This window comes from Mya arenaria, chromosome 11 (assembly GCF_026914265.1).
Source record: "Mya arenaria isolate MELC-2E11 chromosome 11, ASM2691426v1".
Taxonomy (NCBI): Eukaryota; Metazoa; Mollusca; class Bivalvia; order Myida; family Myidae; genus Mya; species Mya arenaria.
In genome coordinates, this window is record NC_069132.1 from 30,585,381 (window position 1) to 30,609,738 (window position 24,358).

The 24,358-nt window shown below is 33.3% G+C and overlaps 2 protein-coding genes across 3 annotated transcripts; one reads left to right on the forward strand and one right to left on the reverse strand.

Moving 5' to 3' along the window:
* Nucleotides 1–1,810: 1,810 nt before the first annotated feature.
* Nucleotides 1,811–14,783, forward strand: LOC128209961 (uncharacterized). Of its 2 annotated transcripts, none has more exons than XR_008257088.1 (5): nucleotides 1,811–2,084; nucleotides 8,006–8,161; nucleotides 11,432–11,520; nucleotides 12,342–12,464; nucleotides 13,733–14,783. XR_008257088.1 is itself a non-coding variant. In XM_052914239.1 (5 exons), exons 1-5 carry the CDS (start codon nucleotides 1,985–1,987, stop codon nucleotides 13,862–13,864), a joined length of 510 nt encoding a protein of 169 aa, XP_052770199.1. In that variant the 5' UTR covers nucleotides 1,811–1,984; the 3' UTR covers nucleotides 13,865–14,783. The 2 variants fall into 2 exon arrangements, 1 of the variants encoding a protein (XP_052770199.1); XM_052914239.1 differs by having other exon boundaries at nucleotides 12,342–12,374.
* Nucleotides 14,784–18,692: 3,909 nt separating this feature from the next.
* Nucleotides 18,693–23,765, reverse strand: LOC128207450 (uncharacterized). Its single transcript, XM_052910375.1, has 2 exons — nucleotides 23,690–23,765; nucleotides 18,693–22,659 (listed from the first exon to the last, which is right to left on the reverse strand). The coding sequence occupies exon 2, from the start codon at nucleotides 22,632–22,634 to the stop codon at nucleotides 20,085–20,087; it is 2,550 nt and encodes an 849-aa protein (XP_052766335.1). The 5' UTR covers nucleotides 22,635–22,659; nucleotides 23,690–23,765; the 3' UTR covers nucleotides 18,693–20,084.
* Nucleotides 23,766–24,358: the final 593 nt, after the last annotated feature.

The following is a 24,358-nucleotide window of genomic DNA, read 5'->3' on the forward strand; positions in this document are numbered from 1 at the left end:
TGCCCTTTTTACTCTTTTCTATTTTTAGTTTGATGATTATTGTAATGAACCTACTCAGAACCTACTCAGAAATATTAAAAGCAGTTATCGTACTACCACCCTTTTAAAAAGGGCACAAATAAGTTGTTCTCGTCGTATACAATGATCTTGCTCGTTTTCTGAAGTTTATTTTTAAATTTATTACTTGAGTATCGCTGTAGCTTTGATATTGCGTGCGCCCATACTGGGCACGGATCGCTTACAAAGGTTAATGTTTTTGAAATTTGTTGATTGACTAGTGTTATGAACTTACCCAGAACCCCGTACCTTACATACCATCATATTTTGTGTGGTATTAGATATTTTTTTAGGTATTTTATTTTCGACAAGTATGCAACTACTGCTCTTCTTACCTTCTCTGTAACATCAGGTTCGGGAAACAGCAGGTGATACCTATCAAAATGACTGGAATATTTAGCTTTAGACGATCTATTTTTAGTTTATCCCGTTGTTCTTTAAACAATGGGCATTTAAAGGAAATGTGGTTACATGTTTCTTTGTCACCGCGTTGGTTACAGCCGTCATTATTCGCATAGTTTTCAGCAGCTAGCATGCTAGTTTCTAATCTAAGTCTTGTGTAGACTTTATGTTTTAGTGTATTTGTACTGTATGTTTTGATTGTAGTGTGGATTTTCCCATACTCAAAATTGTGCTCAAGTTTATATACATGTATTATAAAGTCTCTTACAAATTTGTTTTTTGTTAGTTTGTTTATCCAGCTGTTTGCTTTGGGGACGTTAATTTGATGTATGTTCGTGAACCTTGTCTTGGCGCTTGTTTTGCAATTTTATCAGCAATTTCATTTACTAAGATGGTTATGTGACAATACAAGTGCCCTATTCCAAAAAATCGTCTTTAAACTGAGCGTCGTTTGTTTGAAACCAAGCACTTTGATTGGTCGCAATCAGCATTCTTTTTGGTAAAAAATATTCTTATAAAATGACTTCCTAAGATGAATCTGGCTTGCGATATTCACTATGCATTTTAATTTTGCCTTTTTTAAGACCGACTTTAAAGCTGCACTCTCACAGATTGGAGGTTTTGACAACTTTTTATTTTTTGTCTTGGAACGAGCTAATTTTTGCAAAAATCCATGGAAACCAGTTATATAAGACTGCTGACAAAAATAAGATCGCAGATTTTTATATTTAAGTTCAAAAATTGATGTTTTATGCATTTTTCCTACACCGTTAGTAACGATTTAAGCCATTAAACATTAATTTTTAAACGGAAATATGAAAATCTACGATCTGATTTTTTGTCAACAATCTTATATCACTGGTTTGCAGATATTTACGCAAAAGTTTGCTCTTTCCAAGACAAAAAAAAGTTGTAAAATTGGCATATCTGTGAGAGTGCAGCTTTAATATGCTAAAGTCTTGTTAAAAGTAACACAAACAAAATAGTGATTTACATAGATCATAAAACACTTTTACCAGTATTTCAGTCCTTAATATGATTCTTTTATATAAAATAGCAACGATATTTTATAAATAACCTTAAAAAAATCGAGTAGGAATGCATACAGGTTTAACGTTTGGCAATTAAAATATAAGTGGAAACAACTTTTAGGTTACAGTCAACAGTTTTACACGGCTGTGGTGAAATAACGCTTACACATAAAAGGTGGCAATATTTAGCCCAGCATTCTATATTTGGTGTAACATATCGCTTTGTTGTTTGAACATCTCACTGGTCCGCGATGATGGGCTATTTCTTTCAGTAAAACCGTATTATTTCCGAGGTCATTTCTATTGGGTAATGGCCGAGGTGTTCCGATTATGTTGGATTATGGCCGAGGTGTTCCGATTTGGTCAATCTAATTAGACAAAACGAAAATATCAATTTCGGAAAATAAGAATAGCAAAACAGTATACTGTGTCATCGTCAACACGGGTGGCAAGCAGCAAGGACATATTTTTGCTGGACAGATTTTTCATTAAATATGGAATTCAAAATTCTGTACGTAGTTTTACTGCTTCTGCTTGGATTTGAAGGGACGGATTCGATTGTGAATGGGATCCCGTATATTAAAGATTGTCCAGGTAATAATGTTGTCCTAAACGTGATGATACTATTAGTAAAACTTACAAAACGGTCAAGGAAAAACTGCCTTGTGATAAACATAAATTTACCAGTGTACTGAATTAATTTAAATTATATTTAATGGAAATTATACGCAGGTAAAAATAGACTACACGTATTGATTGAATGGTTTCAATTAAATTTACTCCAATAAAAAGATTTGAGCAGTAGTCTTTAAGCGAGAGGTATACAAACGTGTTTAAATATACTGTGGTAAACATACAATGCGGATTCAATTCCAATTTAAATAAGCAACTACAAAACGAAGTACTGTTCCATTGTTAAATTTGATGAGGTTGTTAACGCTGTTAACGCCAACCTTTTCATTAGTCTGCGCATGATGATATTAACGAAATGTTTTCTGAATGAAGAAGTTGATTTATATTTTTAGACGAATTGATAAACACGCTTTATATAATTGCTCAATCGTTGTTTAACTTTAGAGGTATAGTAATGTGTTTGAACAGAACAGAAAACTTTCTTTTGTCTAATAAACAGCTCATCGTCACATAACACAAACGTAAAATACAAATACAGAATATACGCACACAACCAATCAATACATACATGATTATATTATAACGCGTTTTTTTAATTATTTTTGTATTATACACAGTCTTTTTAGAAGTTTCTCTAAAACGAAAAGAGAAAAAAATCACACAAAAACGTCAACCTAGTTACACACATATCAGCGTGTATTATCGTTGATATGAAAGTGAGAATTTAAAATCATTTAACATATGAATTTTGTAAATTGCGAAAAGCAATAGAATGAAACATGAAAATAGAAGCAATATTGCAGTTATAAAGGAGCCTTATATATATAGATTACAGGTAAATCATTTGTGAAAATCTACATCAGAAAACAACAACAACAACAACAACAAAAACATGTAAAAGTAATACAAAGACACATATGGCTCGTTTTGTTTTGGGTGACAGGTCATAAATAAGACCATTAGACATTAGTCTTTCTTATTTCAAAGGCGTTTAAACAAACTATTGCTAATGTAACAAATAGTGATTTGTTATCAGTTTGCAGCAAAGAAATAAACTTTAAGTTAGCCATACTAGAATGTTATGAATAATATCTTGGTATATAATTTCCTTGAATTAATCCGACATTACTACCAAAGAAATCAGACAATGTACCTACATGTTTAACACAAAGATTCACTTCTTCGTACATTGAACGTAACAGAGCCAGCAACTTACAATCGTTACCTGATTTTATTAATTTATACCACATCCTGCTCCAATGCAGTCATATGTGTTTTTAAAGTCAACAAAACAGTATAACTTCTGCCTAGAATTCAACTGCCCTTGAATCAGCGAGTGTAAAATAAAAATCGGATCAACGGAAGTTATTTTAAAAGCCAAATTCAGCATCAGTGAGAACATCTTACCCCCTAGTCCATTTTTTAAGCATCCCGTTTAAAATATCTTTTTTTATCTCCTTTTTTATCTACGGGAATAATGGCCTCGTTAGGACAGGACTTGGGAAATATTTCCCTGTCAAGAACGGTAATGAACAATAACGTAAGGGCTGAATAAAAATCGGGAGACTGGCTTTAATTTACTCATACAAAATATTATCAATCGAACATGCCTTGTTATTTCCATGTTCACCAATCGCCTTAAATATTTCTTCTCCACTTATGGATCTATCGAAACGGTCAAGGTGGGAAAATTACTATTATTATTTCTATAATAATCAGATAAAAATTCATAGTTAAAATCCTCATTATCGCCCTGCAATAATTAAATTTTGTAAAATGAATAAAATATAAAATCATTTGGTAAAAAGGTTATCTTAAATGCAGTATATTAAAGGTTTGCCTTAAGATTAAAAGAAAAGTAAATATAATATTCGTAGTGGAACATATGAGTATTATGATAGATGTTTACCCGTTGGTTTAACCGCTGGTTTACCCATTAGTTCACTTAGCTGGCCCCCAGACGAATGATGTTTAACGAATATTGGATCCAAAATTGCATCAAAATTGTAAAGACAACAAAACGGAAATGGATTATTTAGAACAACGAATATAAAAAAGCTTGCTAGAAATGTCTTAGAGCTAAGTAAAAACAAGTAATGCGAGTGAATATTTTCATTTAAATATGAATGATGAGGAAACCAGTGATGACGGTCACAACAAAGGATTTAAAGCGCGTAAATAATCTTTGAGGACAACTTTACTGTTCATGCAATTACACCACTTAACAATTTTTATTTGTTGAAGGAATAGAAACAAACCTGCTACCACCAAGTTAAATCCAAATCAGTTTACAACTTGCATATGCTGATGATACACTCATTTACATAGCTGCAGTTGCCGACGCTGGTCGCGTTGTTGTTGCTAAGCTGGCTCTTGGGTTCCAAGAGTCTATTTAATGATAACAACTTTCGTACGTTATGGAACATTACATGAAACCATGACAGTGGACATACCTACACGAAATGGTGCAGGAATTACAAAGCAGCAGACCAATGGAATCAACATTTAGCATAACAGCGCGTGTTAAAAGCACATGTTTTCGTTTATCTACAAAGAACAGATACAAGTACAAATCACACGCGAAACTCACACACACTAGATACATTTAAAGTTAATTCTAGTAGAACCAATTCTTATTTACAGTCAGATAGACTTTAGATTGGAAATAGTGTCTTTTTATCTTGAACTTGAGAATTCAATTATAGATTTGCCAATAATATTTAGGGATGTAATTAATAACGCCCACTAACCTAATGATAATAATTCAGGAACATTACTAAATTTATCAATGTTTCAGAGTTTGTTTGGTTTTATTTACATTAACCTGCAATATGAGAGTTTTTCCATTCATCCCGACCCAAAGCAAGTCATTTTACGATACAGTGGAAGATAACAAGGTAATTGCAATAATGTTATGTGAATTATCATTGATACAGTTGGAAACGAACTTGTCATAGTTTAAAAGAATGATATATTAAATAATGACCTGCAAACTACGAATATATTCAATACATTTAACGAATGGACAAAAACACTCTTTTAAATAAATAGCAACAGCATATAACCAATATAGTCCAAATACTCTTAGATTAAGACATGAACAGTTGATCGGAAACTTTCCACGTAATATGTTAACAGACACACAAATAAATAAAATAAAAAAAAATGAAAATATAACTGGGATGGACTTATTACATCAAAGATGGATGGACTTATTAAATCAAAGACACAAATACAAGTACAATCAAAGAATGGTGAATTTTAGGGGGCTTTTGCAGGACTGTTAGCAAAAACAGTATTTCAATAGTAACAAAGTTTGCTCTATAAGGATAGCTCCTTTAGCTACCGGCGCAAAAAGTGGTTTGGCAAGTTTAGGGCAAATATTTGCTTCAGGTATTGTTTCTATTGATGAAAAAAACACACAACAATATATATTTTAACGAATGCTGCTCCATATCCCACTAAGGGAAAACGAAGTATGACATAGTGTTATGGCTAGTGGCATTGATGCAATATGGTCTGCGGATTTAGTTGACATGCAGGCCTTTTCTGATTTAAATCAAAATAACAATTATGTATGAATAATTATTGATGTTTTAGTACGTATGAGTGGGTAATGCCATTAAAAGGTAAAACAGGTGCATATATGTCATGGATGCCTTTGATAGTGTAGTTACGGTGTCGATTCGAAAACCAGATGTTTTGGGGGGTACATGAGAGGAACGAATTTTATATTTGTGTATTTAAACAACAGCTTTCCAAACATTAAATGAATATGTATGACATATTTAATGAAGGAAAGGCCGTTTTTATTGAACGCCTTAATCGAGCTTTTAAAAGAGTAATGTGGACATATTATACACATAGTATTAATAAGTACATAGATGTTCTACAGGATATGGTTCAACATTTCATTAAAACAAGACAGTAAAGTATTAAAATTTATCCAATAGCAGCAAGTAAACTTAAACAGAGGGCAAGTTGACCTTAATCTTTGTTCTGATTCGCACAATGAAATTAAACCATTTAAGTACAAATTGTGGATCAAGTTCATTTAAGTTAATTCAGCCGTCACTTTGAAAAGGGTTATACACCGACAGAAGAAATATTTGTTATAGATACACTGTTTGTGACGGATCCAGTTACGTATCAATTGAAATATTTAAATGGAGATTCCATGTTGGTTTCTTTTTTATGGACAATAGACAATCCATGCAAAAAATATGTCTTTAGATTGAAAGAAGGTTACTAGAAATTATTACAAAAAGAAAAAAAAAAGATCTAGTAAAATGGCTAGGATTTCTAGATGGCGTTTAATCTTGGTAACCCTTTCAGGATTTGATTGAATATTGTTTAATAATGTTTAATAGTGTTTAATAGTGTTTACTATTTTTGGGGTAATCACTGTTATCAAAAAGGTGTTAAAATATCAGCATGTAAATCTTTAAATCTTCATATGCGTCTTTCGTTTTTACTTTATAACAAAGGGAGTCACCGTCTGTTAAAAGTAGGATTTTATTCTCTTTACCATATAAAATATAATTGTAATGAAAAACATATTTAAGATACTTACCTAATTCATGCCGCCGCGAGTTTTATTTAGCAAAAACAGTAATTCCTTCGGGAATAGCACCTGCTACAACATTTGGTATGGCCGGTACTAAAGCTAACACAGCAGTGCGTCCATTTAAACTGCTTATTACGTTTAAAGCTGTGCTTATATTTGAACATTTTATAGTTGTTTTTTTTTTCTACATGCTGCGACTAATTTGGTTAAATGAGTTAAAAATTGTCCTACATCTTCTATGTTAAAATTTGTAACTATAATATTTATATCGTTTAAGCAGGTAGCAATGGTTTATCAAATTAACTTTTGCGAAATTGCCGACCCCGCTGTGGCTTACATTTCAGCCTATAGTTTTCCTTTCATAGTAATAATGGTGGCATATAACTGCCGTAAGATAACCTGTTTACGTTCGCGAACTGTTTCGTGTTAACTACTTAATTTTCGCGATAATTATCCAGCTATCTGTGCCCAGAACAGCCACCTATTAACTTTTTATCTGTTCAACACTAACAGGTTATCTAGTTGTGGTTTGCGAATTCCACTTCAATTCAATTCAATTCAATATCTTTAAGATTCGTGTTACCACTTATCTATAAATGCATTCCAGATTCAGGCGCTAACATTTATAGTTTGCGAATTCCACTTAATAAGTAACACACTAACTGGTTAACGTAATAAGATTCGTGTTACAACTTATCTATACGCGAACGCTATCAGGTTATCTTACGGCAGTTATATGCCACCGTAAGTCATGTTTATCATTCTCCTGTTTTTCAATAACTATAAACCTGCTTAGGCATTTATCACAACGTTTATCCAAGTATGTGAGCTTATTGCACAGTGGTTTAATGAATGACTCGTGTTGAAAACCAATCGTATGCTAAGAACTTGTCAAATATTTATAAAAATAAACCGCGACAAATTCTCGGCCTATTATTTAGGTGTGAGTATAAGTAGTATGCTATATGAGGGTTCACAAGATAGCTTATCCTTTTGGGGGATCCGATTTTAAATGGGTTAAAAAATAAACTGTCCTGTGAACCCGCTATAGCATACTGCTACTCTTACCATTCGTATATAAAAAAAAATTCTTAAAAAAACCCTGAAGTATACGCTACATTTTCACCGACAAACTGAAAGGTATAGAGCAGGACACCTTTGTACAATATCGTACATTTGTGTCGCTATACACATGTTTTTGAGATAATAAATTACCTAGGTGACATAATACTCGTATTATCGTGTTTAAACAAGGTGGCCCATTTGAATGAATAAATAAATTTGCTGGTCTTTCTTTTTCTTTTGAAAAATGCAGACTTCGATGACCATGGCAGCTGGACAGTAAGTAACACAGATGTACACCGTAGGTGCATTCTGAAGTGTAACCAGGGATACACACCAAACGCCTGTCACGTGATATATCTTCATAGAGATCGCTCGAACTATGCACACACACCACATTGCGTCAAAAGTATGATTTGTTTTGACATAAGCATTAATTAAAGATTGACTATACCTTCTTAAGGTTTTATATTTTTGTTTCCTTGGTTATGTGTTTGATTAGAGGGTGCGAAACAACAAACAAACAAACAAATTGTGGTTCAAATGTGAGTTAAGGGTCATTAATGACATTGCTTATCGACGCTGAAATATAGCGAAAGGGAGGCCGAGACAATAAACAAGTCGATGTAGAAAAACTGTAATAGTATACTGTTGAGTTAATATTTCTACTGCTTTTGGAAAATTAACTCAAAACTGTCGTAAATAAGTGAATACAGGTTTCCCTAGTCAAGGTAGCGCACCCCTAATGGGCATCATTTCAAAGTATGATCAGCTTGTTAATTTCTTAATGTGTATTATTTCCTGGATTCAAAAACAGAATTTAAAAGAAATTTACCGTCAAATAACAATTTTATTTAAATTTGAATTACCCTACTCCCATTTCAGAACATTCGATAAAAACGACATCGCCCGAGAGACAAGAACAATCTTTTATATAATTCATTTTTCAACATTTTGGTAATAATTTGGTATCAGAGTAACAAGAAATATATTTGCTTTCAGAAAAAATACATTATTGATACTGTACTGAAATAGCCATATGATATTTTAATTTTAACATACTGTTTTGACCGCATAAAAATGGAGCATCGATGTTTAAAAGCAAAAATAACAAGTTCTAGAAATACCTTTGACCTGTTCTTTATTAATAATTATTTCTAATCTTTTGAAAACATTATGCCAAAAAATCAAAATATTTCCCAACCAATGTGTAAAAATGTATATAGTTTCTTTTTAATGAAAATACTATATTAAATTTTGTAAAAAAATGTTAGCTACTGAAAACAAAGAAGATATATATAAAAAATATTTATACTTCTGGCTGGATTCGAACCTTAACCTTGAAACCCTCAAAAGATTTGTAATCTAGTGCTTAACAACATGGGCTAAAGCATTAAAATTGAAGAGTTTCAAGTTGAGGTTTTCATTAGGGGTGTGCTACCTTAAGGTAACAATTATGTCGCGTCTTTTCGCTATCTCAAACGCACCGTTAGTCGTAAGTGAAAAAGTTTTAGACATTTCAAATTATCATTTTTGAACCACATTAAAACGGACGAAATGCAATTTACAGAAAGTTTTAAGTTCTTTCTAACATGACGATGTATGACAGTATATGTCACAGAAAAGAAGGTATTATTGACTCAAAGATGCTGTTATCAAGGTAGTAAGAAATAATTAATATAAATATAAATGTTTATGGATTTGCAGACTGTTTAGGATTTTGTTTACAATGTTAAATACACTATTTATCGAATAAGCACGTTCTAACGTAAACTCAAATCAACCCATCTAATTAGTATGCTGTAGTTTAAAAAGACACGCAAGGGAAATTTGAACAAAATGACAAAGACAATTATTGACAACAATTCGTCAATATTTTAGTTATTTTGCATAGATCGCCAAATTTAGAAAAAAACAACAGAATTTTGCGAGATTGATTTTCGAAATAAACTGAAATTTCTCTGCCATGACTGATGCTACAAAATACAATGTATATACCATTCAAAAGAAAAATTTCATTTCCTCAGATTTTGTTTAATTGATGCGAATACTAAGACACCTTTTAACTACTTTTAAAATGCTATGCCTGTTGAAATTGACCATTACGTTCAGTACTGTTTTTGTGCGGGTATTTTCGTGATAAACACGGTTAAATCGCTTATTTTCGTGCATTCGCCAGTAGGTTACTCAAATATAGCCAGTTGGTTATTTGCGAATATCCAACCAACAACTTGTTGATAGTTGGGAATCAGATTTTTTCTTGTTTCATGATTAAACCGGCACAATTTAGAAACAATTTCACCTTAAAGTATTTATTATGCATGTACACAGATGTATATTCGTGACAATCACTGTTTTATTAATGAGTTTTTTTCTACATTCTCCAGTGGGTTAATAATAATAATAATAATAATAATAATAATAATAATAATAATAATAATAATAAAAGCTTTATGTACAGAAGGTTACACATTTAGACATAATTATGAGAACATATATTCTAATTTTTAAGATGGCCTTCAAAGTAAAGAAACAAAAGAAAAACAAAACATTATTCTTGAAAAAAGTCACTTGTCAATGTTAAAACTAAAAAGATACATTTACATTCTGTTAATAAATGCATTTCTACTTAAACGTTCACTGACAGACACTCAAATGACATGACTATAAATTAAACATATACATATGTTAAAGAAGATGTAAAATAACTTTCATCATTCACACATTCAATGAAGCTTATAATTCCATTTGAACGTTTTAAGGATTTTCAAGGTAAGTATATGTAAAGGCATGCCATTCCATATATTTTTGCTATAGTTTTCCACATTTTAGCCTAAAATGTTATAATAATGGGAACTACTTTTATGCACAGTCACCCATAGTCGCTTACGTCTTAATCCGATCTGGTCATTGTTCAGTTTAATTTCGTCCCGTTCAGACGTACAGTATGGTTGGTTGTTGGATATTCGTTGGGAATGGTCGAATGATACGAACAAAAGTGATTTGAAACAGTGTTTGTTACGAAGATACTTGTGTATAAAAATACAGTAACTGTTTGATTCTTTATATGCGTACCTTTTAAACATACTGCAGGACAAAATCTGACACCAACTACCAACTGGTTGGTAGTTAATTAATCGCATATAATTGGAGAATGGAGAAAAAAACAACACAAAAATATACAGTTTTTCTCTAGAAAATACATTTGTGTACATGCAAAAAATTACATTTGGCGTCTGGTCTCTTCCGTATGCACCTTTCAACCATAAAAAGACGAAATCTGAATCCCTAACTATCAGATTATAGCTAAATTCCAACATCTTACAACTATAAAGTTGATCATTCGAATTCCCAACTGGCAACTAACAGGTAGTTAAATATTGGAATTACCAACTACCTTCTAGTTGGAGGTTGGATATTCGAATCCCGAACTACCATCTTCCTCCTAACGTTTTCGTCATGTTTTTATTTATTAAGCGGTATTACCCTAATGTCATATTAAAAATGCACTTATCGAGCAATAAGAGCTCGATGGAGCCCTCTTACGACGGTGTCGAGTTAGTGAAAAGAAACTCCAAGATAGCGTAAAGGTATGTGTTATAAGGGTCTAAGGTTGGTTCGAATAAGTAGTAAATAAGCACTACAATATCCAAGTTGCCCGTGTGTAAAATACTTTCAGAACCAAGTTGGGGTCAAGCATCGAGAGCCGGGGCGGGCGTTGCCGCTCCTGCACCCATTGCAGCGTCTGACCGACCTCCAACGCCAAAGGTATATTCTTATTAACTAGGTTTTCAACGAAAACCGAAATAATAATGATAATCGATCAACAACACAGGCCGTGCAACTGCTAATAAAAGGCTGTTCATGGCATAAATACAGTCTTTTACGCCATAGGATATTGTCATCGTTTGTTAGATTCATACTAAATCATTTAAAATAAATGATCCCTGTATCCAACCATGGGTCATTTACGCCGTAAGCTAACAACGATCATTTCGAAACACGACGCTAGCCATAACCAAACATAACTAAAACCAAAATATGTTGAATTTACGATAAAAAATATGTTAGTTATATCCGTTGAACTCAAAATTACTAGAAGAATCACACCATATATCATAAAGGAAACAAATATTAATAGCTTAACTATTAATACGGACTTTACTCTCAGTCTTGTCCCTAATAAGTATATGATTTCCATGAAATAACCCAGATTTAACCTCCGTCGTGTTACTAGCTCCTTATCGGCTTACCGTCTATCGTTGAGAAATGCATGAAAACTTGCTTATCTTAGTACAAGTATGATGTTTAGGTATATGTATAATTAGTTAACGACCTCTACTACGCATATGTTGCTGTTTTTCGATAGACTATCGTTATATATTTTAAGTCGTTCAAACAACGTATGATAACGTGACTCAATTATGTAAGTCGTATTGACTTTACATATCTTCCTGTGAATGTTTAATCATCAATTTGTACTTTTTTTCAATATATATATATTTATTTATTTTCCTATTCAATTTTCATTATTGCAGTTATGTTTGTTAGCAGTTTTATTATTACAATATTTTAATGACTCTTTTTAGGCTCCCCGAGCTCCCCTGAAACATGAAGCCATGGTAAATACAGCGAGCTCTTCTATTTTAAACGTTTGCCACCCTGTAATGTGTTTCCATGGTGTGAGGTTTGACAAAAGTTCTCATTAAAAGGTAAATGAAAAGTTTAATTGTTTTACAGATAAAGCTTTGTGGTATCATGAAATAAACATAAAATCCATTACAATTATTTTATTAAAAAAACATAAACAAAATGGTAAACTATACATGTTTAAAATATAAACTGTTATGCACTCAATAATTGAGCATGTTTCATACCAAATTATTATCATTTTTTCGTAAATAAGCATGTGTGATAGGCACATTGTAACTTGGACACGTTTTGTACTTTCGTGCACTATTTATTCAATAACAATTTAAACAGCATTAAGAAATCCTGCAAAACTATATGGGCCTGCCCGTATTTCTTAAATACAGAGTAATTAAGCGTTGCAATTCACAAAAAACACCCCCATTTTAGAGTTTAAAGCATGTTTTGAGTTTAGTTTTAATATATTCTTCAAAAAATTGTCTTACATGCATAATTTCTTATTCCATTTCTGCAAATCTTCAAGAAGAGTGTAATTTTGAATGAATTTAACTTATATTATACAGTCGAAACTCGTTGGCTCGATATCTCATGACTCGATCCACATTAAAATGATCGTGTTTTTTTTACTCTTTGTTCATATAAAATTCGATCGGATGGCTCGATATCTTGAGGGTCGATATTTCTCCACGCTCGAAGTCATTTTCGCGGTCGCAAGTAAGAATTTCACACTTCCTTTTGTTTGCTTGGGTCGATGTCATTTTCGCGGGTCCAGTTAAGAATCTCACACCTTGATTTGTTTGCTTGGCTTCAATAAGCACAAGGTGCTAATCGATTAAAATTGCTTGACTGGTATTATAATTATTATCAAATTTAAATGGTTTAACAGTTTGGATAAACATGCCATCACTTTAAGTTCTGTCTCTATTTGTTATCCATATAAATTTCTATGCATTAAGATATAACTTATAAACTATGTTTGTGTTACCCACTGTTTAAAATAGCTTGTTTGTTGTTTTCGCATAAATGTATTTTTATAATAAATAAAAAAATCAAACGATATTTTTTAAGTATCGAACAAGTCATGTTACGGAGATAGCCAATAACAAACGAGGTAAAAAATATTTTTTTAAAGAATAAAAAGATAACATTCTGTAAGCAATCCCGCTTGGCTCGATATTCTCGAGGCTAGGGGTATTTTTGCCGGTCCCTAAAATAACGAGCCATCGAGTCTCGACCGAATATATAACTTAATATCAATTGATTTTTTATTTCATTTTTGATCATGAAAGAGCTAAACTGGGTTTGCAAATATTCTTTGCCTTTATTGTAGGGGCGAGCTTTGCCAATTGATCTCTGGTTGCCGGAGATTAATCCGGCTCAACCTTCACCTACACCTACACCAGAACCGCCTGATCTTGGTGCTGATTTACCAGAACCAAACCTGTGTTATTGTCAGCATTGAAACAGGAAGATACACCGGGGACGAGGTGTAGAGCTCCAGCTGGTTTGAATGTGTCAGCAACCTGTGTTACTTTAACGCATTGATTTATTGGAGTAATTCAAGTGCTGTTAGGATAAAATAATAGTTCTATAAATAGTAATGTATCCTACAATTCTTTATACGTATCCTGCTTTTTTACTTCACATATTCATTCGAGCTTTTTTTATTAATCTTGACATGCATATATGCGTTTATCATTTTTCTTGTTATATGTAGTCTGCATATTATGAGAAATAATTATGTAGTTTTTCATATAAATACCAATTCAAAGGAACTTGCTAGTTTGTTGAAGTCATCAAGTCTCCTTTTATAATTCATTTTATACAGTAGAACTAGCATTCAGCAAAATTTGAAAATAAAAATAAAAAAAATAATGAGCGAACATAATGATAAAAAATCCTTTAGGTGTACAAGTTTATATAGTAAAAGCCCCAGGGCATGGCCATATACGGTCCAAGGAATATTGTTTAAAACAACATTTGATGGCGTATGGTTAAAATAGTTTAGAGCTTTTATACAGAGGACGGTTAATGTGGTGCTCTTGCTATAGGCCCAGGAGACTGTTGACCTCACAAACACTTGCTCCTGAAAATCTAGCCATTTTACTGGAGAGCAACAGGTAACCATTCTTTATAAAGAGTCATAGCAGCAAAAATCTGTATTTTAATAATCTGCGAAACATGGCTGACTCGTGGAATATGTTGATCAAGCATCGTCGTTGTCATGGTCAGTGATTGACCCCTATTGTGATTGGGATCAAAATATCATGGTCAAAGTCATTGGAGACGTTGAATTCTTATTTATTGCGGGTCGACTTTGTTCTGATATTCAAGTTTTTAAAATGAAATAAAATTTCTTTGTCTTTGTCTGAAATGTAACATTCTCGTGAGTAATTTAAATGTTAAACTGGATTTAAAACAAATCCCCTTTTTGCGATATATATATATAAAGTATCGTTCTTACCGAGTATTTTCAGTGTTATTTATTTTTGCGTAGCTGCGTTCTTAAACTGCGAGCCCTTAATGTGGACTTTCGGTGCTGAATCTTGCGTAACAAAAGTTGGGCACATCCCTTATAATTGTGGAGGAATCCGTCTCTTGTTCGACAGAGAAATTAAGACAAGCGATGACATTCGCACTGTTGCAATCTTGTTTATACTTGTTATGTTATTGTTTAACGTCCACAAATAAATACAATTGGCATGCATTAGCATGCATAGGAAGGATTTCGTCAAGCTGAAGATTACTTACCGTTGTTAGTTATATAATAACCGCCATGATTTCCAAAGTCAGTTGGACGCGGAAAGCTTTTTTCGTGTATTTCATTTACCAAACCGCAAGTAATTGAGAGATTGATCGTAGTGAAGGGAAGTGATGTCAACATTTATGTCGGTATATCAAGTGCAGGTTAAACACACATCTTATTGTTGACTTGTGACAAGTAAATGATGCAGCGATGTAACAGGTTACGGATAACATTTACCCTGATTGTCGGTTAACAAGATTGGAATGAATATGTTACCAAGACTTAAATCCATCACATTTTACTGCGGTCTCGACTGATACGTGTTTACGCACCGAACTCGACGTGATACAGGTCACCAGAAAAGCGACCTACCATAATATTGTAGGGGGCTCGCCCTAGTTTCACGTTAGTGAATGTACTTGACGCAAATTTATTTCACAACTTCGCTTCAACTTATTGTAGGCCGTGTGAACAAGCTCAGCATGGCTCTCAAGTAACCAACTCAACTCTGATATTACGCAGACATTCTGTAGTTCGTACCAATTGTCAACCACGTATTGAAAACTGTTTATAAGTTTTAACAGTTTTATTGCATTAATAAAGGTGAAACATCACTCGAACTGGGTACACATGTTTATACAGAAATATTATGTATCTATATCATAATATTCATTAAAAGTTACTAGTTTTCGCTGGTGCGCACGTTCCGAAAAACCCGTATTATATAATATAATTTATTTGTTATATTATTTATTAATCTAGCGGTGTTATTTCTGTAGTTCAACGCAATTTCAATATTGTTCTGGTAATGCAATCTAAGCGAGATAACTCACAAAAGTCACCCTACTTGCTTATAAAAGTTGTCTGTGCGTTATATCTTCAATATGTATACTGCACTAGTAGGACTTTGTCAATGAACGTTAGTAAAACTACTTATAAATGATCAATTCATACAAAGTCACATAAGTTATACGTTTGCTGAGTGATTATTTTATCAAGTAGTTCTTTAATGTAACTATTGTAATTATTTCAGTTGAAACTCAGATTTATTACTTTAGCAAACGTAACGTGGTTCTGCACTGAACAAATGCTTCACTCAGACTCCCTGCCAACGAAAATCGTGGCGCTTTTATACTCGCACAGTTGACAAAACGCTACTACCAATAAGAATGACGGCAATGCCACCCAAAACGTTGGCAGTGCCAAGAAAAATTATGGCAGTGACAACGATTTGAATGGCAGTCATGTGACTGCCACAAAATAGAACGTTTATGTGAATCAATGGCAGCCATCTTGGAAAAATATGTAACTGATACAAAGAAAGGCTCCGGACATAGCCTTAAGTTTTGGAATGTAAACATAAACAAATCAAAAAGATGAGTCACCTTATACATGACTTCACTTGACCTTAAACGAGCGGAAGTTGCGCAGAAAAACAAAATGGCTGACATTGTGCGAGTACAGAAACTTTACGATAAATAATGCAAGAAATATGGATATAACGTCGCACCAGCGGTGAGGAAAACAAATGCATCTTAACACCAACATATCGAGGAAAGCTATTATTGAACGATTTAAATTTAAAAGCATGCATCTGTTGAAAACGTTCACTAAATGCTTACAATTACCGGGTGGGGTAAAGTTTATCTGAAATGCACTTTTGGCAAATGTAAATACAGAGTCAGTTCATGATACTTTTACCCCTCTGAATATCATCATGTTCTGAATAAAATCGGGTAAGTGTTAAATAAGATAACTTTAAATAGTATAGGTTACATTTATAATGTATTTATGTTAATAACAAGAACAAGTTTAACTTTAAATTAATGTCTTTTGTGTCCCAAAATCCGGGCACAACATTATCCCCTATGTATTATTATATACTTGTGTTTAGATTCTGTTTCGACCGAGAACTGATAATATCTACATGTGCATTGTAGTTAGGAATATAATATTGGTATTCGCATTCGGACAGGTTTTTTCCCTGGAACTAAATTCTGAGAAGTCGTTAAAAAAACCCAAAAACATATGGAACGAATTATGACGCAAGTAAATGCTTATTAGGCGTAAATATCAATTCATAATGTTTGAAATGAAATTATAATACTTCATTTTATCCTACAATTAGTTTTGTAGGTGATTGTAGTTCATTCATTCATTTATATCTATATTTTTATGCTTTGAATTGCCTAAATTGGCTATTACATGTTTACTTGACATTTTTATTGAGATTGTTATTTTTACTTGTGTGTCGCATAAAACCATTTTCTGGTGTACGTGCATACTAACAACCTTTCAGCCATTAGTAAATTAATATTTTACACTTTTACCATTCACATCAACTCGCGTAAAACGTTGACAGGCTACCGACCTGTTACAATGTGTGTCAAAGTCATGTAATGCCGAACGAAACGGAAATAATGTAAATATTTCTTAGTTTGTCTCAGTAATTTCAGTCCAATATCTTGAGCATGTAGCATAATGCATATGCATATTTAAAATACAATTGATATAAATCTGTTCATTTTGTCCACGAGTGACATATGTTGAAGGCATTATTAAGATACATGTACATCAAACATATAGGGAAGATATAGTATGCGGGTGATTCGATCCAGAGGTATTTGGTATTGCCTTAGTCAAGTTTGAAGTGCAGAATAGGTTTTACTAAAAATTCCTTTATGCTTTATCCGTGGCATTGCATTGTTTATATGATATTGAGACTTACTTTATGAGTAATTATTTGGCGTATTCCACATTTCAAATGACCTATACTTCATGATCTTATTGAGAATAAACATTAAACACTAAAGGAAATTGAGAGCGAGCATATAGTATCTTTAGATGTTTATGTTAATAATTATGCTTTACAATTACATGACTCACAGGTTGAAGGCCGAAAGCCATTCAAAACTTTAAGCGCTTTCATTGAATAATAGTTACGAGCTTCGTTGATTTAGTCATACAGGAAATATAATTTTATGCCGACATAAAATGTTTTATGGATCTGCGGGTTGAACTGAATCACCCCTTGCTAAATGTGCGGGTTTAACCGGTTACATCTAAAGCGTGGCTTATCAGCGTTCCACGCCGTGACCAGTGGTCACGTGATGTGTGCTTGGCTTATCAGCGTTCCAAGCCGTGACCAGTGGTCACGTGGTGGGTGTCAGCCTATCGCTAGCCTCCCGTGTCAGCCATTCTAAAAAAATCTTCTGAGATACGTGCTTGCATATTTTGAGCAAACTATTTTGCATAATTTTCCTCCACCTCCCAATACACCTCCATACATATTCAAATAATCTATGTATATATTATTTTTATGCATTTCTTTATGTTGTATATTTGTAGTGCAATCAACTCTTTTCTAAATTGTTTGTGTATTGTTTTATACGTCATTTCTTTGAACATATACATGTTTAGGCATTTGTTCTAGTATATTTTGGTTTTATTGTTACACGGTTATTCATTATTGGGCGGTTATTTGGACGCCCAATGTGCAAGTCGTGAATAATATGTTACGAGGATGTCAAACTCGTATTTATTATTTTGTTTTGACATTGAATACATGTCCTTTTTACTGACTGTGGTTTATTATTCACGTCTCCCACTTAGATGAACTTGTTCAGTAGCAATACATAAATAAATCAATGGTATTGTTCTTCATTGTTAAGAATCGTTGAGAATCTTTTTACTTTATTTCCTCTTCAATTATAAAAAAAACAATGCACAGTAAACGTTTCAGTAAAATATGCAGGAAGTTATTGTTAATTTATCATGTTGTAAAAGGAAAATCTGGTGATTTACTTTAGCAAAATGTTGAAAATCGTTTGTTTTTTCTGCATCACAACACTTTGCAATGCCACCATTCCCAGTGTATCATGATATCTTGAGGAGCAAGTAATTCCATTAACGTAATTACAAAACATAGCGTACAGCTCAGTTCATTGAGATGAATGCGACATAGATGAGTGTACATGTAATTGTACACTCTGTACTAAACACAGCTGCGTATAAAGAATTGAATGCTACATATGACAATTTATTGTATGGGCTATGATCGTAGCTAACGAAGGGCAGAATAACTGTGACCTTATAGCGTCGGACTAACTATCGCCAATACTTATGGTTATGACTTGTTAACCTGTGACTGTGTACAATCATTTAAAAAAAGGTTTTATAAAACTTAAATAGAATGATATTACAACAAATATCTGCTCGTGAAGATCAGTAACACAGTTAGTTCCTCAAATGGTTTAAGGCTACAGACTTTAGTTGATCTGTTCATTGCAGTCTCAAGTCCTATCCAGAAACAATAGATTTATCTGGGAACAGGGGTTTGCATTATATTTACTTTAAAATGTTTTAAGATAAAATTAAGAACAAATAGGGTTCAAAGAACATAATTTCAGAAATAAAAATCTAAACCTCAAGCAGTTATTGTTAATATGTTACATTCTTAACCCTTAGTGATTAACTGTGTCCAGAAGTGTTAAAGGGGTAAGTAACTCTTGAACGATAATCATGCAAATTAACGCACTCTAATTATTTAGCTATTGTTAAAGTAGAATAGTGAAAAAGGTCGCAGCTTACGGTTTAAACGAACTATGATGTGACCATGTGGTTAAAAAATATAAACATACCACCATAATACAATATTGATGTTAAGAACATGTTTTATATATCATGAATAGCTATTTTACATGTATTTATTGTAATAAGAATTAACATATCAGTAGTAAAATAAAATACACAAACTGAAGGAATGCGTTGAAAACCTCATCTCAGTAACATACCCTGCAGGCATGGAACTAAAAGTAATAAATCAGCTAGTTTTCGAAGTCACGTGAACATTAGTATAGATATTTAAACCAGTTTTATGTGCACACTCTTGTTACTTTATTCTGGTGTTTCCTTTTTAAATTTAATTATTTGTTCTCTAGTCTATGTGAAGTACAGGTACGTTGTTTTCCCAATATTCTATTATTGTGGATTTAATTTTCCTGATTTCTTTGTCCTTCTTAATTGATTCAAACACATTGTCAAGTGAAACTTCAAGAATTCTAGGCAATGCTCCAATCGCCACGATAAACACAACATGCATAACTTCAGAGAGTTCCTCGCTTTGTCCTTTGTTGTCCTCGACAACTATGTGTAACGTAATTTCTATCAACACTAATATGAACAGTATCTTTAAGAACGCCTTCGTGACTTCTTTATATACGGGTCTGTATGTTCTAACCAGAAGATTGAACAAGTCTCTCGGAATTCCAAGTGAGTGGTCTTTGGTATGGAGTTTTCTTCGATTTAAGTGTGATCCTTCCCTTATGGCCCTTCGCTGATCGGTGGACAGATTAATCGTCCTGTCACCTACTTGAAATTTCGAAATTTCAACTAGATTTTCAATACCAATAATAACTGTGCCATCAATCACTGTTGTCCTCTGCACTTCAGATTCCAGCTGCAGACTAGCTTCCACTGCATCAGCTAACAGTTCAAAGTAGCCATCGGAAAACTTCTGGCACATTTTGACGATATAATATAGAAACACAACACCAAAGAATATATAACCGAAAGAAGTTGAAGGAAATGTGATTACAGCTAGGAAGCTGAAGAGAATTATCTTGGACAATAACATCAATGTCGTAAGAAACATTGAAAAGAAGCTAATAGCATAGTAAAGAAACGCAACAGCAGCAAAGAAGCAGCAGAAGACTTTTAGAATAATGTTATCTGATAGTAAAAAAGCAAATGAGTTTTCCATTCGCCTTGTTGGAGCGTTGAACAGAAAATTCAAAAGATTGACAGTATATCCAATGAAAATCATGCCAATAACATTTACAATAGAAAATCCGTAATAGATAATGCATAATACAAGTTCGACAATACAAACCACTATATACAGGGGCAAGAAAAATACTTTTAATATGGACATTGCTCCGTGCTGGCCAGCACTGCCTCGTACTCGTCTAATTTGTATATGAAAGGCGTAGGACCAAAATTTGGGGTTGGCAACCATGTAGAACATCGATAAACTAAGAAGTGAAACGCGGCTGTATCCGACGGTATGTCTCACAGTGTATGGACTAAGCTGTTCTATCGTTTCTATATTCAAAAACAGTGGAGAAATTTCACCGAAAGTCGTGTATCTGTATGTACCAGCTTGAATGATTTTATCTGGAGATGTAGGAAGTAAAAGAAAAAACACACTTGCGATATAATATCCGGCAAATAAGCAATAAGGTCCCCCGAATTGAGGCACAAAGTTCTTAAAGCTTTTCTCGAATCCCCCGATCATTGAAAGGTACGACATTGGACAGTTTCTGTTTAAAAGTACCATCGTATGTTCATAAGACAATATATAATAAATATATATCCAAATAAAGATAACTGATGGTGTTAATAATATAAACAAGGCTCTACGAAGGCGTGAAACGGCCAGAGGAAACTTCTGAGCCAGACCAAATAAACCGCAAATAATTGCAAACAAACTGATAGGATATTCGTCGTTCAGGTAAACATAGTTATCGTATGACTCGTCAATATCGACGTAGCTGGAAGTGGAGACATCTTGTAGAGGAATATTTTGACGGCCATATTTTCTATTTATCGCCAAAAGTTTTCCTCCAATCAAAAACAGAAGAATTGGAAAGTAAGCAAAAGCAAGCAGTCCGAGGGCAAATGGTGCTTGGCTGGCTTCTTTCAGTCTCTTGATCGGAGGATTTGAGCATTTCATCATTAGCTTGGTTTTCAGAAAGGTGTTACAACACTTGTATCGTTCAAACTCAAATGGATAACCCATATATATAGACAAACGGTACCCGAGTGTTTCTCTTATACCAGGAATCTCCGAGAGGTAGCAAAAGTATGAAAATGCGTAGAACTTGTTCAGTTTAGACAAATAATCCACTGTCAAGTCGAGCAAAGCTTTGCCAAAACTGTCGAGCGTTGTTTGGTCCCATAACTTTAACAGACATGCCGAATCCGAAACATTCACATATAGAATTAAATTTGTCCTTGTCGTCTTTGCGTCTAGCAGACCAAATGACAAAATATCAAAATCGCTTCGATATTTTAAATACGGAAACGAGTTTTTCGGCGATTTGAATGTCCACACCCATTTATATGGTTCTATTGCGTTTTCCATGTACTCTGGTTGCACTGGGGAACTCATGTTTTCAAATGAAAAAGCAACTTTGAACTGGACAAAGCTAGGTTCATTTATTTCCAGATGACCTTTAAAGAACCATGCACTGTAGTTGGCTACACTCATAAAACACGATTTAAAACTTTCATTCGCCTCATTTCCTTCTGTTAAATCAGCAGCGTCACGATCGTTAATCCTGTCGTGTCCTGTTTTGCTTAATTCTGAATTCGTAACGGCTTGTAGATCATTAGGTTTTGTGTGGACTCCAAACGATCGAGTCCCTTCTCTGGCAACTGTTGGCTTGATGCCAAGCATGAATATTAACAGAAGAACCACAGGCATCTTTAGGCGGGTTATATATCATATACTGAAACAGAAATATGGCTGATAATAATACCATCTCCGTGTATGTGTTTTGTGTTTATTTCTTTGGTTCATACTTTTCAAAATATGTATAAAATGACCTTTTTAGCATTATCTGTTTTAAAGGAACTTTTTTAATATTCAATGTTTACAAAAGTTTAGTATTATTTTTTATATTTTATGAATAAAGAAATACATATCTGGTACAAGACAGCTTCTCATTACTGTACTAGCTGATAGTCAAAGCTGTCGACAACATAATACCTTTGTTATAATGCAATTTTATCTCAACCCAAACTATAACCAAAAACAGTGAGAGGTTAACTACTTTTGCTTCAATGTTGAAATATCTTCTACAGTTTAAGGTGTGTGTATATATTACATGAAACCTTCTCAGAATGTATATGGTTAACAACTGCAGACGCACAGTCCCCTGGTTGGAATCCAGCGCCCAGTGTAAAATTATTATTTACCCCGTTGAATATTGACTATATGGGTCATATTTCAATAGTGAGGAATTTATAATTTGTTACGTTGAAAACTGACCTTCAGTTAAGAAATGAATTGCGGGATTGTTTACTTTATCGGGATATGAACGCAATTGGGCTGGTCAGGTCAGGTCGGAGCTCGGTCTCGGCATTGCGTGTAAAGAAGCTAGCCAGTTAGATTGCGAAAGTCGATGGGTCTTTCCAGACATTGTTGTCAGGGTCAATTTTCAACGTTGCAAACTGAAAAGTGACCATTGGGGTCAATTTTCAATTGGACCAAAATTCAATGTAACACCGGCAGATTTTTCCGATATTTTATTTTATATTTCTTTTTCACCATTAGTTTTATGAAATTTATTTCATGTCTGAGCTACAGTTTATATTTTTCTGAAAGGTTTTACATTTAAAAGATCATACTGTGCCTTTAACAGTACATGTATTAAAAATACCTAGCACGATTACTTTACAAATACAAAACGTAAAAAGTGTTATATTTGTCTAATTGCAAAGGAAAACTAAAACAGTATAAACAAACTATTCACTTACCTACAGATATGCAATAAACTGTGTGATCCAAACGAGAATATGATGACTAAATCAAAGTTTAGAGTATTGTATTTTCTTCCTTTTATTGAGTATCAAGCTTTCGTAAATTGTTTCAACCCTTAAAGTTATTAAAAGGAAGTTAGATCAACTACCACCACATAAACTTCCCTGAGTGCGGATCGTACTGAACAATTCAGTTCTAATCATTATTGAACGATAAGCCTGTTGACATTTTGTACTTTTAATTATCTGTATATCCTTCATGTACTTTTTTAAGACTAAAATCTGAAGACTTTTAAGAAAGACAATCTCTTTCATGGATGCATACTAACAATTGTTAAATAAAAAAGAAGAATAACAACTACATGCACTCACAAAAGATTGTTTTGTCAACTTACAGAAAACATATTCCAAAGATTCTCCAGTTATGAAATTTCTTTTGGACAAACATTTCAATAGTTTAGTTTACAGTAAAATCCAAAACTAAAAGAAACAAGCAAATCCGTTGAATGTATATCCCCGCCTGATTAGGCAAAGTTCATGGATTGGTGGAATATTCCTATATTAACATGTAATATGGCTGCAGAGAAATAGAACGTTATGAACGTTAGATATAAGTTTGAGTTTGTTTGGAATTATTTGAAATAAGTTTTGTATATAGATTAACAT

Coding starts and splice junctions, on each gene's coding strand:
- LOC128207450 (XM_052910375.1), bottom strand. CDS start 22,634: ATGCCTGTGGTTCTTCTGTTAATATTCATGCTTGGCATCAAGCCAACA.
- LOC128209961 (XM_052914239.1), top strand. CDS start 1,985: ATGGAATTCAAAATTCTGTACGTAGTTTTACTGCTTCTGCTTGGATTT. Junction 8,162..11,431: donor CACACCACATTGCGTCAAAA/GTATGATTTGTT, acceptor AAATACTTTCAG/AACCAAGTTGGGGTCAAGCA. Junction 11,521..12,341: donor ACCGACCTCCAACGCCAAAG/GTATATTCTTAT, acceptor GACTCTTTTTAG/GCTCCCCGAGCTCCCCTGAA.